General features: G+C 36.7%; 1 protein-coding gene across 7 annotated transcripts in view; it reads left to right on the top strand.

Moving 5' to 3' along the window:
* Positions 1-14735, top strand: part of NOL4 (nucleolar protein 4) — a 461414-nt gene that overhangs the window by 231563 nt on the left and 215116 nt on the right. For all 7 annotated transcript variants that reach the window (XM_042239581.2, XM_027960833.3, XM_042239576.2 and 4 more), the window contains one exon: positions 12569-12852. In XM_042239581.2, coding sequence (XP_042095515.1) covers positions 12569-12852 — 284 coding nt within the window. The remainder of the gene's footprint in view (positions 1-12568; positions 12853-14735) is intronic.

The raw sequence follows: 14735 nt of genomic DNA on the forward strand, positions 1-14735 counted from the left end.
ACCAGCTAGAACATCAGGGAGTTCATGGTTCACATATTGCTGAAGTCTGGGTTGGAGAATTTTGAGCATTACTTTACTAGCATGTGAGATGAGTGCAATTGTGTGGTAGTTTGAGCATTCTTTGGCATTGCTTTTCTTTGGGATTAGAATGAAAACTGCCCTTTTCCAGTCCTGTGGCCACTGCTGAGTTTTCCAAATTTTCTGGCATATTGAGTGCAGCATTTTCATGACATCATCTTTTAGAATTTGAAATAGCCCAAGTGGAATTCCATCACCTCCACTAGCTTTGTTTGTAGTGATGCTTTGTAAGGCCCACCTGACTTCACATTCCATGATGTCTGGCTCTAGGTGAGTGATCACACCATCGTGATTATCTCAGTCGTGCAGATCTTTTTTGTATAGTTCTGTGTCTTCCCACCTCTTCTTAATATCTTCTGCTTCTGTTAGGTCCATACCATTCCTGTCCTTTATTGAGCCCATCTTTGCATGAAATGTTCCCTTGGTATCTCTAATTTTCTTTAAGAGAGCTTTAGTCTTTCCCATCCTGTTGTTTTCCTCTATTTCTTTGCATTGATCACTGAGAAAGGAAACTAAAGACTTCCTCTTTAGTTTGCTTTATGTTCTACCATCCTCATACTCAAACCCTCTCTAAAGCCTGCCCTGCATGAGAACTAGTAGAGCACACTGGTTTACAAGGGCTGGATGTGACATCTGCCGTTAAGTGTCAGCTTTGTCATTCATTAGCTCTGCTAACTGAGAAGCATGGAATATTTTCAAGACTCAACTGTTTTCATGTTGGTAAAACAGGGCAGATAATGCCTATCAGCTTTGATTCACTGGGTCCCTATAAAGAATAAATTAGGTCAGTTATGAAAATTATCTTTTTTTCCTGATATGGACAATGTCTTCCAAAATAAAGCAGTTAACCTCAGCAGAGAAAGTAAACATGACCCTGGCTGGTCATTGGTTCCTGGAGAGAGGTTTAGAATGCTGGTTCCAGCTTTTGCTTGAGAAATGAATCCGTTAGGCTCCACCGCAGACAGAAAGCATGACTTTTGTGATCTTCCAACCATTTTTTAAAACAAGTTGACCTTGTTTCAAACATTGTTCTGTGGGTGTTGGTAGGGATGGGTCTGGGAGAGCCTGTACTTTAGAGGAGAGTTTAGGATATGATGGCTGCCTTCACGTTGTCCAGCCTGTTCCATTAGAGTCAGTCCCTCAACCATCTATGACTTGAAAGAGTTTGCTTGGCTTCAAATTCAATATTTTCAGTGCTTTCATGGTTCCCTTGACCATGAGCCTCCTTTTCCCCAAAACCAGTGCTCAAACTAACCTTTTGTTATTTAATTCAGGATTAACAAAATTAAGGCTTTAAACTGATTCAAATATAGTGAGATTTGAGTGTGAAATAGAAATGCACAAAGTGGAAATAACTCTTCTATCTTTACTATTTGTTAAGTTACTGAGTCAATGCAGCCAAAGCAAGTGCTATGTCTGTTGCTGAAAATGTCTCACCATTTTATCCTCATGCATGTGTGCTAAGTCGCTTCAGTTGCTTCTGACCCTGCGAGACCCTTTGGACTGTAGCCCACCAGGCTCCTCTGTCCATGGGATTCTCCAGGCAAGAATAATGGAGTGGGTTGCTGTGCCCTCCTCCAGGGAATTTTCCCAACCCAGGGATTGAACCCATGCCTCTTACGTCTCCTGCATTGGCAGAACGGCTCTTTACCATTAGTGCCACCTGGGTGGTGATAAGTCTGAATACATTGTGAACTCTTGATGAGCACTCTAGGATTCTGCTGTTATGAAAGTAGAACATTTTATTTTGAATGTCTCTGCTGCTGCTTCTGCTAAGTCACTTCAGTCATGTCCAACTCTGTGTGACCCCGTAGACGGCAGCCCACAAGGCTCCCCTGTCCCTGGGATTCTCCAGGCAAGAACACTGGAGTGGGTTGCCATTTCCTTCTCCAATTCATGAAAGTGAAAAGTGAAAGTGAAGTCACTCAGTCGTGTCCAACCCTCAGCGACCCCATGGACTGCAGCCTTCCAGGCTCCTCCATCCATGGGATTTTCCAGGCAAGAGTACTGGAGAGGGGTGCCATTGCCTTCTCCAATGAATGTCTCTGACTTAGACTTTATTCTCTACATTGCAAGCACAGTGGCTGCTATTTTTACAGAGAAGTTTATTTTAGAGTTGGGTTGGTAGGTCTTCCTCCCCTTCTCCTTGTTTCCTTAGTTTTTATTCACAGTAAAAACAGAGTATGCACACCTTATGCACTTACTGAATACTCATTTATAACAGTGAAGCCATTCATGACATCCAGGTTTCATACCCTTTCCCATGAGTGTGACCATTGGCCCTTGTCTGCCCTTCACCCAGACTCACAGTGATCCAGGGTGATGGTGGGAATATAAATGGTATCAGAGCTTTATTCTGCTGAGGTGGCTGCAAGTCCCATGGCTTCATGGTGATTTGCATGGATCTTAACTGTGGTCTGAGGGTAACTCCTTTACTTTTTTTTAATCAAGTTATTATTGACATACAAGCTTATATTAGTGGCAGGTGTACAACATAATGATTTAATAGGTATATAGGTTGTGAAATGCTAACCAGTAAATCTAGTTAATATCCATCACCACACATAGGTACAAATTTCAGTTTCCTTGTGGGGAAATGGAATCACTTTTTAAATAAAAACCTGACAAATCTATTACTGTTCTCCTTCAACAAGAGGACTTAATTTTCTATATCCTTTGAATATGTTAATGTTGGTTTTCTTTGATCTCTTGTAATTATAAATTCTTTGATTTGTCCTGCTTTCAAAATTTCAGTAAGTTTTCTAAAATAGTATCATTTGATATCATTCAGCCCTGAGTGTCAAACAGAATTGTCTTTGGTTATAAATATCATGTCATTGGTCAGCCTGTACTCTTCTAATCATGGTGAGACTGAAAGTTCATCTGCGTTTATAAAAACATGGCTGTTCAGTTTATGCTAATTACAAGAAGGGTAGGCAGAAGGCTTTTGTTAAGTGAGGAGAAGGTGGTAACAGGCTGATCACTGTGATTCCTGATGTTATTGCAAAATGGGCAACTCAGAATACACCCTTCAATTTAGTAGTATCTCTAAGAGCATGCTAAATTGAAAGTTAGCTCCTTTATTTCCCCCACAGCAAACCACCTGTCTTTTTCAGGCTTTTCTCCTCACAATACCTGAACATGTGTTTCCTGCTGAGGTGTAGCAGTACCATTTAAATAGAAATTTGATCTAGAATTAAGTCAGTATCTAATCCTGTGTTTGTCACTGTCAAGGTGACTTGAGCAATTAAATTCTTTATTGAGCTCTATAAAACAGGAAACCTGATAGTCTTATTTTATGCCCAGGTCTGTTTTAAATATTGTAAAGGAAATAACTACCAAAATGATTTGTGTAATTAAGATGTTTAATGAGTCAAAGCAACTGGCATTACTGAGATGAATCATTTTGTCTAAATCAAAATAATTTAGTCTTTATTAGAAAGATGCCAATATCTTGACAAATGTCTAAATAATACTGCTTTATAATTGCCAATAAATGCTTAATGACCTTGAATCCTTCAAGATAGCTAATAAATTCATAAATATCACTGTTACAGATAATGATGGATTTCAACCCCAGAGGTAGAAATAAAGAAAGCTTAGTGAAAATCTCTTGGATATTGAATAGTGAATTGACATTATGAAGGAAAACAGTCACAAGACATTGACTATAAAAACATCACAGGTACTACAAAACAGAAGTCCTGAGGCCAAAGTAAAGTGAATTTTATTCGTTTTGATTCAATCTGGAAAATGTTGTTCATTCCATGACATTCATTAGAAAAAAATGAAAATAAGGCCTTCTTCACAATGTGTAAAGCAGTGTAGGAATTAGTTATAAAAGGAAGCCTCTGCTAGAGCTAGAAGTGGAAAAGCTGGAGAGGAGATAGCATTACTAGAGGCCAAGAGCCAGAGCTACCTGATGGCAAACAGACATGCATAGGATGCTTTCTGGCAGGAAGATGCTTCCTGGTGGGAGCTGGAATGTGGAGAAGACCCCCTCACCCCACCCTTTAACAAAGTTGGAAACTGAGAGTTCTCCTGAATCAGAAGGGAACTGTGTGTGGATGGGGGAAATAGGGATACTTAGGCATTTTCTTCTCCCCTCCTGTCACTGCCAATACTTCTCATTGTTTAAACCAGTCATAAAACAAGGCCAAGGAAATCTGAGAAATGGTTTGCAAAGAAAAGGGAAAGATGGGCTTGAGAGCAGACCAGTAGGTGACCCATTAGAAGAGAAGGAGTGTGTGGGGAGCCTTTCAGAATTCTTAATATAGGATTTCCTTATCAAGTCCCCAAAGTGCTGGGTGGCTCAAGTTTCTTGGAATTTCAGGAGGTTGGGCATGAAAGCTTCTGCTTCAGCAGTTGAGTGGTCCTGGTTCACCCACTACAGGAGGGAGAGGGACATTTTTGAGAGCAGCAGGATTAAAAGAAAACATCACAGATCAGACACTCTAATCATTTGCCTCCAAGTTACTCTGAGAACCTGGGAATGAATTAGGTCTAGATAATTTTAGGATTTCTTCCTCTACACACACTTTCGAAACAACAATACACTTCTTCACCTGCTTGCTAATGGCTAAAAATACCAAGAGAAAAGCCTTCCATTCCACAATTAGAGATAAAAGGTTTCAATTACAAGTGTCTAGCTGAAGTAGCATTTTCCTGTGGGGGAATTTCAGTTTAGGGATAATCAATCTGTCAACCTATTTCTCAGTAAAATGACTTGGAAAGCCCGTTTGCACACAGATAGCTTGAGGAGTTGCCATGAGGACAGGGAAAAGAACACGAGGGACTCCGGGAACAAAATTGGAAGAATTTGACAGTCTTTCCTGGACAATACTCTTTGCGTACCATGTAAGCAAAATCAGACAATAATTTGAGCACAGGTGAACATGTAGTTGGTACACAGCTCTGGTTTATGGGCAGAATAAAGTTTCTTGATTTTGCAATTGTACTCTTGACCTTGGTAAAGCCCTTCTTGCCTAAGAGTTTGTTAAAGTAATCAAAGTGATCTTTTCCCCAAAAATAACATCTTTGGTTATTCAATACGTATTGATATAAGCTCGTCAGGAAAAAAACATGTCCTTTTAGGAGTCTTTTAAAAAGTGAACCCGACTGGCTCTGGGTTTTTTGTGAAGTTCTGATTAGTTTTGATAAGGGAAAGAATATTTGGCTGGTCTCTTTTTCTGAAAATTTCCTAGAGATTTGTTAAATGACATTAAAATATGCTTAGATTCTGTCTTACTGAGCTCAGATTTGGGGGCTGTCAGTCATATTCAGTTATCTTGTTATTAGCATTTACCACCCACAATTCCATATTCAACCAGTTAGTTGTGGGAGATGATCTACACTAATTAACGGCCCCAGAACTCTTGTAAGAGAATTGCTTCTTCATCTCTTGCCCCTGAACAAGATAAAAGAAACCAGCATTTCCAATTTTTATTGAGTTAGAAGTTTTTAGGGCCCAAGTGAATCTGTATTGTTAACTATCTATCCAGGAGATTCTGGAGCAATTAAAGTTTGAGAAACACTGATCCACACCAATCATTGAGTATACTTGAATAATTTTAAGTGGTATTACCTATCCTGATCCACACCAATCATTGAGTATACTTGAATAATTTTAAGTGGTATTACCTATCCTGATCCACCATAGACATTCCTTTATGTTTGTCATTGTGTTCATTTTCTGTTGCTGTGTAATAAATTGCCATGAGCTCATCAGTTCTACAGGTCAAAAGTTGAGGCAAGTTCAACTAGGTTTTAAGCTCAGGTTATCACAAAGGCTAAAATCAAGGGGTCAGTCTGTCTAACCGCTAATCTGGAAAATCTGGGAAAGAATGTACTTGAGAGTTTATTCAAGTAGTAGGCAGAGGTTAGTTTCTTATGGTTGTCGTGCTGAGATCCCTGTTTTCTCGTCAGTTGCCCACCCTACCCCTTAACACTGCTTGCATTCTTTTGTATGTGACCTCACCTTATAGATGACATCAACTTTGTATAAAGCACTATACACACACACACAAACACACCCATGTATATATATGTATACGTATACATCCAAACATATATAATTTTCACTTATCTCTAGCTCAAATTTAGCATTTTATTGTGCTGTGAATATAATCAGTAAAACACAGTATTCACAGGAACTGTTGACTTCATCAGCAAAATAAATCAGATATTTTCAAATTACATTGTGATTATAAAGAACGTTAATGCATATCATTTTCTGTAAAATGTCTGTTTTTTGAAACCTTAAGCTAATGTGTAAGCATGAAAGTTATAGTTTATAATAACTTATTTAGCTAATTAAGAAACCATTGATAAGTCATGAATGACCATTTTTTTAAAATGGGTCCTCTTAGAACTGGGAGAAAGTTTTATTGATCAGTTGGAGCAGGTAAGGTAGGAGCAGAGACAGACTTTTAACAGCCTAAACTCACCTAATCAGTTGGCTTCTCCAAGTACCTACCCTGGGAGAACCATCAGCAATTTTATGTGATCCAAAAAAGGAATATACAATAGAATGTCCACAACTTGCTGAAACATACAATTCCCTGTCTTAGTATGTGGAAATGTAGAATGTACTCAGTTCTCTGTCCTCTTCTAGCTCTTTCCTGCCTATATCTCTTTTTCCCATATGCGCTCTGAACTAGAATAACCTACACCATCACCAGTATGTATCTATGTGTATTTTACCTCCTTCAGATTGCACCTCTTGTAACTGATACCATCCTCACCCTCCATGATGCATAAGCAACTTTTCTCTCTCTGAAAACCTTGTTTACTCATTGCGCCTTCTATGAAACTTAATGTGGGACAAATGCTGCTTTCTGACTTGCATTGTAATTCTTTTGTTATAGTCAAGTTAAGAACAAATTCTACATGGAGTCTCTCTGGACTCACAATCGCAGAAAGAGTGTCTAACACACAATAGGTATTTGGTTAAGTTAAACTTTGTAAACAAAGTGATATAGAGAAATGAATATCATCTCTTCATTCGTGGCTCTGAATTAGTTTTCTTTAATTATTGTGCTGAGGTTAGTGATATCCTTTCGAACATATAGCTTATTTCGGTGCCTTCACTATCTTGCTCCTGTAATTAGAGCCTGTCCTTGCAATGACATGGTCTGAATTCGGCGCTCCCAGACTGGGATAACACCCTTCGACAGAATTAATTTACTTGAGAACTGAATCTCCTTGTTATTTTCTTACTCCCAATATCAGTTTGATCATTTTAGAATCAATGTCCTTTAACCTTTCAGTAGTAGTTAGGCATGCATATGTAACACACACATGAATTTATCTGCATCAGTAAATAAATTTTCCCTTAGTCTGAATGTTTTGATTTCAAAATGTAGTCAGAGGACTAGAGAAAGGAGACTATATTGCATTTGGAGGCAAATATTAAAAATTTGGGGGGCCCTATGAGCATCTGACCTTCATTTAGAACTAAATTTCCAAGTATTAAAATTAAAATGAGGATGATATATATTTTTCCTATTCATTTTGCCCAAGGCACTTTGCCTAAAGGCCATAATGAAGAGCTACTAAAAGTGAGTAAGAAAGTAGGTCAGGTGCTTTGGGATATTTCAAACATATATATATATACACATATATATATATCTCATATTATTAATATTTTATATATAAAAGATAGATATACATATATGTGTATATATAGATATATTTAAATATACCTACAGCTATATACCACCCATACTGTTATAGGTTAATTCATTTTATATAGGGAAAACTAACTATTGACTGGTGTTGATGAACCTACTTCGCACTGGTGGAGATGTTAGAAATAATTTAAACAATATCTCTAGAATCTGTACTAACTTGTGGAGAAAATGAGGAGTGGGGAAGGCGAAAGAAGGAAATAGCCTGCTACCCATGTTAGTGTTACAGACGAGAGCCACAGCCAAGCTCAAGTGGACAGCCCCTTTCACAATACTAAATCCATCCCACCAAAACCTCAGTGCCAATGCAACTCAAATAACCAACTGCCCTTCTGATGTCACTAGATCCTACACTACCTGTCATCATATTCCACATTCTCCTTTGTTGCTAGGCACCCTGGGCACTCTTAATTTCCAAAGCTCCAGGTGCTGTTTTTCCTTGGGACTCAAATACAGTTTTTGGTTCCAGTGCTATGGTACCCTCACTGAAACTTGAGAGGAGCACCATCATTCTGGGCCTGCGAACATAATGATCATAACTACAGATCTTAAGCTTACACTCTGTGTCTAGCAGCCTGGTACCCACACGCCTGCAGCCACTCAGGATGGAGCAAATTCTGTTGGGTAAGAAAGCAGGTTTCCCCTGTAAAGCAGTAATCTGATGTGAACTGTTATGATTAACAGGAGTCTCAGATTTGTGGTCTGTAATTCTGAAAAAATTATCTTTAAGGAAGAGAGAATGAAAACGATGAACGTGGTTTAATGCAAGTAGGTAATAAAAAATGGTTAATGAGTCCTCAGTTTAATGTCTGTTCACTTTTTTATATTAAATTTTTCTAATATAGACATCAAAAACTTTGTTTTAAATTTTGATTTCTGAAACAGTGGCATGTGAAATTGATTCTTTTACCATTTATAAGATAAAATATGTGAATATGTATTTGATACAAATTAGTAAATAATTTGTCCTTCATGAAACATATGATTTACTGAGGAACTGAAATATGTAAAGCTGTTGAATTTAGTTACCTTGGTAACATCTGGAGTGAACCACTCTCTCTAAAAATATTTTCTTTCTTTATTGTTTATGCTTTGTACCGAAATTATATATACATGACATTTATTAAAGAGTCTCTTGATAAATGCTAACCCTTCTCTTATCTGAAAAATGAATAAATGATATATTTTATTAATATGTATGATGATATCAGATTAAAATTACAGATATAGCATGTTTGACTATAATTGACATTGGATTTGTTCTATGTGAATATAGATTTAGTTTTTAAAAATATCTTTCAGGTTATATTTTTTAATGTAATGATAAAAATTTCTCACATTAAATATTATTTTGAAGGGATTCAAGTACACAAATGTAAAATCACAATTTTCTTCATGAGTTAAATAATTGGACTTGAATCAGTCCATTATACTTTTCTTTGGATTTCTTAGAAACAAATAAACGGAAATAACTTTTTGTACTTTAGCATAACCATATCACTTAGCATAGAAGGACATCATTAAAATTCCAAATTACTTATATAAGTTATATCCTAATTTTGTTTCTCAAACATTGGATAGTTCATTGTTAAAAGAATGTTATTGATTTCTCAAATTAATAATTGTGGAAAACACTATACATATTACTTATGGCCAGTTTCCTAAATTCTCTTGTTTTTTTTCACCAAATGAGGTCCGTTTTTGAATGGGTACATAAACAGAGTAATTTCTTGTCCTGCAAACTCATTTTCATTTTCTCACAAAATATGTTCAGAGAATTGCTTAAAAAATACTATTTTGTTGAAAATTAAACTGAATGCCCTTTGTTTTTATTTTTCACTAGAGTGAGAAACCTAGACTTTTTCCTAGCCGTGTATCCAACCATTATCAGTCTTACTTCTTCTCTTTTTTTTTTAAATTTTTACTGAAATATATTTGATTTTCAAGTATGCATTTGTTTTAGGTATACAGCAGAGTAATTCAGTTATACATATGCATATGTTCATTTTTTCAGGTATTTTTCCCATTTAGGTTATTACAGAAGATTGAGTAGAGTTCCCCTTTGCTGTATAGTAGGATCTTGTTGGTTATCTACTCATTATATTTAGTAGTGTATGTATGTTAACCCCGAGCTCCTGATTTATCCCTCCCTCCAATGTTTTGCCTTTGATAACTGTATGTTTGTTTTACATATCTTTTCTATTCTAAAATAGTTTTAGTCACCCCCTCTTACTCTGCACTGCTGCTGTTTTACTTAGAGTTTGTTGAGCTTTCAACAAGCTGAGTTAGATGACTTCTACATCTCCTAAGGGTCCCCCCAGCTTCCAGATTGTTGCCTTCATACCATTCTCCTCGTCAAAGACAGAGTTATCTCTTTAAAACATTTTTTTTTTTCACATTACTTCCCACAGGTAATTAAAATTACTTGTTTGCTCTCAAGATAAAATCCAAGTTCTTTGATGCACAAAACACTTCTTTTCCTCCCTTTTTAGGTTTCCCTTTCATCAGTGTCTCTTTGGTACTCAGCTCAGTACTCTTATTTCTCATGGGCCTGATTATTCTTTCCTCTGTGACTGCACCTGACAGTTTCTAGGTGGGGAAGTCTCTTCACCTGATTCAAGCTTTGGAATTCAACTCCAATGCCACCTTCTTTAGAAAACCTTCTGGATATCTTGATCCCTTGTTCTGGATCCCTTGTTCCTTTTTTTGCTCTGTATTTTAGCTTCATCTTTATTTTTCTGTTACGAAATTATCTGTGAACCCTTTGAAGGCACCAGATTCTCTATTGACCAAATATTTTACCCACTTTTGGCCAAAATCAGGCACTCAGTAAATGTTTGTTGAATAAATAAACTAACAGGTGAGTTATACCACTCCTTCAGAATGTAAACATTATTTCCGTGATTTCGATTGATTAGAAGATGACAAATATTTCATTGTACTCTACAAAAGGAAAGCAAACTTGAGAATATTGGAAATCAAACAAAAAATTCACAAAAAGTCACAGATATTTGCATGGTTTCATCAGTGACTCTGCTCTAAAGGAAGCAGTTTAATGCCTTTCTCAGTCATAATCTTTTAAAATGAATAGCAAATTCTTACTATGAATATAAAGAAGAAATTAAGACAAACAGAATTTTATTGTTTAGGTAAACTTTATTTTTGTTTGCTCTCAATGATATTATTTCCTTCTAACCAATTTTCTTCTGTATTTTAAAGCCAGAAGTGTTCTTAGTTCTGCTTCTTCTCCTTCCCTGTTTCTTCTATAATTATTCCATTTTTGTTATTAGAAAATTATATATTATATGTTATAAATTATATACTTTACAGTACATTATGAATTCTATCAGTTCAGTTCAGTTGCTCAGCCGTGTCCGGCTCTTTGCAGCCCCATGAATCGCGACATCCCTGTCCATCACCATCTCCCGGAGTTCACTCAGACTCACGTCTATCAAGTCCGTGATGCCATCCAGCCATCTCATCCTTGGTCGTCCCCTTCTCCTGCCCCCAGTCCCTCCCAGCATCAGAGTCTTTTCCAATGAGTCAACTCTTCGCATGAGGTGGCCAAAGTACTGGAGTTTCAGCTTTAGCATCATTCCTTCCAAAGAAATCCCAGGGCTGATCTCCTTCAGAATGGACTGGTTGGATCTCCTTGCAGTCCAAGGGACTCTTAAGAGTCTTCTCCAACACCACACTTCAAAAGCATCAATTCTTCAGCACTCAGCCTTCTTCACAGTCCAACTCTCACATCCATACATGACCACAGGAAAAACCATAGCCTTGACTAGATGGACCTTAGTTGGCAAAGTAATGTCTCTGCTTCTGAATATACTATCTAGGGTGGTCATAACTTTTCTTCCAAGGAGTAAGCATCTTTTAATTTCATGGCTGCAGTCACCATCTGCATCTATGAACTCTATATAGGGTAGATAATAGAGAATATGTTAGAAAATCCAGTGCCATACTGTTAAGACAATATCAATATTAACATTTTAGACTACAGCTTTTCAGTCTTTTTGTTTTTGTATTTATGTTTTCTTTTCAAAAAATTGGGCTCATATTGACCACACCTTTCTGTAACTAGCTTTTTCCATTTAGTGCCTCTTGATTCACATTTTCCTTTATATTTAAAATGGGATATTGACTAATTCCATAATATTCTAAATGTTTCAACATACATTAAGCCAAATTTCTATTTTTGACAATCTGTATCATTTCTAAAATTTTGTATTATTGATATAAGCAACACTGATTTCAGGGTCTTTTTATCTGCAGAGAGATGCCAGCAATGATTAAACCCCTTAGGCTTTAAAGCCTTTATAATGGCTGAGCAAAATTTCTGAGTACTTTTGATGTTTCAGATGCATATTAAATGCCCATAAAGCTTGTACTAGTATATAAGCTGCTAGCAGGGTGGACAATGCTCTCATCAGAGAGTTTTCACTGAATCTGGACAATCTCACTGAAAAAAACAAAAACTACTTGCAAAATAATCGGCAATTTTTTAAAATTTACTTTTCTTTGAGATTGTGTTTGCAATTGAAAGGCTTATTTTGTCTTCAGATTATTTTATCTTCTATTTATTTTATACTTCACTTCTTGTGCCTACATATGTATGCCTTCTAGGTTAAAAATGATACAGACTACTTCACAAGTTTTTGCTAAGGATAAACTGCACATTATATGTAAAATTGGTTAGTACCATGCCAAGCTCAGAATAGGAGCTCAATAAATGTTTGTTGAAGTAGAAACTTATCAGCATATCAATTAAAATCAAAATATAAATTTTTTCTTTCCAACAGATGATTCTGCCACAGAGAGCTTCAATGGCAACGAGACTCTGGGGCACAGTTCAATTGCTTCAGGGGGAACACACAGCAGGGAGATGGGCGACCCCAACTGTGATGGCAAAGCTGGGCTGGAACAGGACGAGCAACCACTGAACCTGAGCGACAGTCCCCTCTCAGCACAGCTGACTTCGGAATACAGAATAGATGACCATAGCACTAATGGAAAAAACAAATATAAGAACCTTCTAATTTCCGACCTCAAGATGGAACGAGAAGCAAGAGAAAATGGAAGCAAGGTACGGTCATGTTACGATTTTCAATGAATTTTTAAGTTGGTCATGAAAGTCGCAAAGAAATACGTATACAGGAAACAAAGATCATTGTCACTAGAAGTATTTTAAACAAAGCCCAACAGTGAGTTCCCAAGAAATCGCTAACTGTAGACACTGCGTGTCCATGTTACATGAACAGAATAAATTTCAGGTATAACAGTGATTGAAAGGGATCCTTTCTCATGCAGAGCGGTAGGTTTTTATATGTGGAATCACTTGATTTAATGTGCCTCACTTATATAATCTTACGGTGTGCCTTTGGGATTTTGTTGAGCTCAGATGTGAAAGTTTAGCTCTGAGGACACAATTTGGACTATAAAAAGATCACTTCTAGTTTCACCTGGGTAGAGTAGGATAGGTATATGTAGCAATAAAATTTCCTTTAAATTCTTAAGTTTGCTGTAGAGACCTGGTACCTTTGATCCATAACTTACTTCATGCACATAGACAAAACGTGTCAGTTTTATGGATGAAACATACAGATTAAATAACTCCTTGAACAGTTTTCTCTAAACTGTATTATGCAAAAGACATGTGCAGATGTATTATCTACATTTCTAGATTCTTTATATTAGTATAAATTACAATCTTCCTCATTCCCAACGGATTTATTCATGTAAAGTGAAGCTATATTTCTATCATTTTGAGATAATTCATGTTGTTGATGATTTTGCTCTATACGTTTTGATGGTATACTTTTATACATTTGAAGATATTTATAGCATGTACGTTTTCACTCCCTCCCCTGCTCTCATTTCTAAGTTAGAGTTGTAGAATTGGTCTTTTGAAATAGATCCTAAAAGCAAAATGTCTTAATCTGGATTAATTTCTGAATTTGCTAAAGCATTATGCTTCCTAAATTGGCTCTATTTAAATCCTCTTGCCTGCCTGAGGGTGTGTTGTTTTATCCTCTTTTAAGCAAGTCACTAGACATTATCAGACACTTAGGCACTTTTGCCTGAGGGAGGCTGTTACAACTTGTGCATTGGTGAAAGCTCAGTACTGTCTTTAGTGGATTAAAGCCATATCATACAAACACAGATGATTTTATATTCACTGACATGAGAATCACTGTGTTATATTTTATAGGACAAAATAACCCTTAAGTTTCCCTGCCCTCCACATAACCCTATCTTTATAAAACTTATTCAGGAAATGTCCTTTTAATGCTATAAATCTGCTTAAGATTTTTTTCTTTTCAAAAATCATCCAATGGTTTGCTCTTCGCGTTTCCCTACTTGTTCAATATTACTATGGGAACTATGCTCATTAAAATATGTTCTTCCATTCATTAAACAGAATGAATTTACTTTTCTACCTCTATTAAAATGGGATTATAAAAAGCACAGATTGATTAACCTGCAAAGAGTAAGATAGGAAAAGGGCTCCAGAGAGGAGAAGACACCTCAGAGGAGGAATGTTTAATGGTTTCATCAAAGAACAACCTCTGCAGCTGACTAAGAAGTAACCAGAGAGATAGAGAAAAAATCAGAAGGGCATTGTGTAAGGAAGCTAAGTCCACCTTTCAAGAAAGAGAATGGTCAGCTCTGATGGACACTGCTGAGGAATCAAAGCAGATCGAGTAGAAAATAACTGAATTTGTAAGATAGTTGTGGCAGCATGTTGCAAACAGAAACCAGAGGGACTTTCTTCAAAAAGAATATATTAAATACCTGTTACATTAGCAGCAACGAGTAGATAGTAGAGACAAGGCAGAGAGAGAAGGGTATTTATTCATAAGGCTGTGGATACAGCCACTAAGAGTATGTGTGTTACCGAGCCCAAGCTCTTATTGCTCACCAATAGAAGGCCAATAAGTCAAGGTACTGGGGTTAGGGGTAGAATTT

This window comes from Ovis aries, chromosome 23, assembly GCF_016772045.2.
Source record: "Ovis aries strain OAR_USU_Benz2616 breed Rambouillet chromosome 23, ARS-UI_Ramb_v3.0, whole genome shotgun sequence".
NCBI classification, from domain to species: Eukaryota; Metazoa; Chordata; class Mammalia; order Artiodactyla; family Bovidae; genus Ovis; species Ovis aries.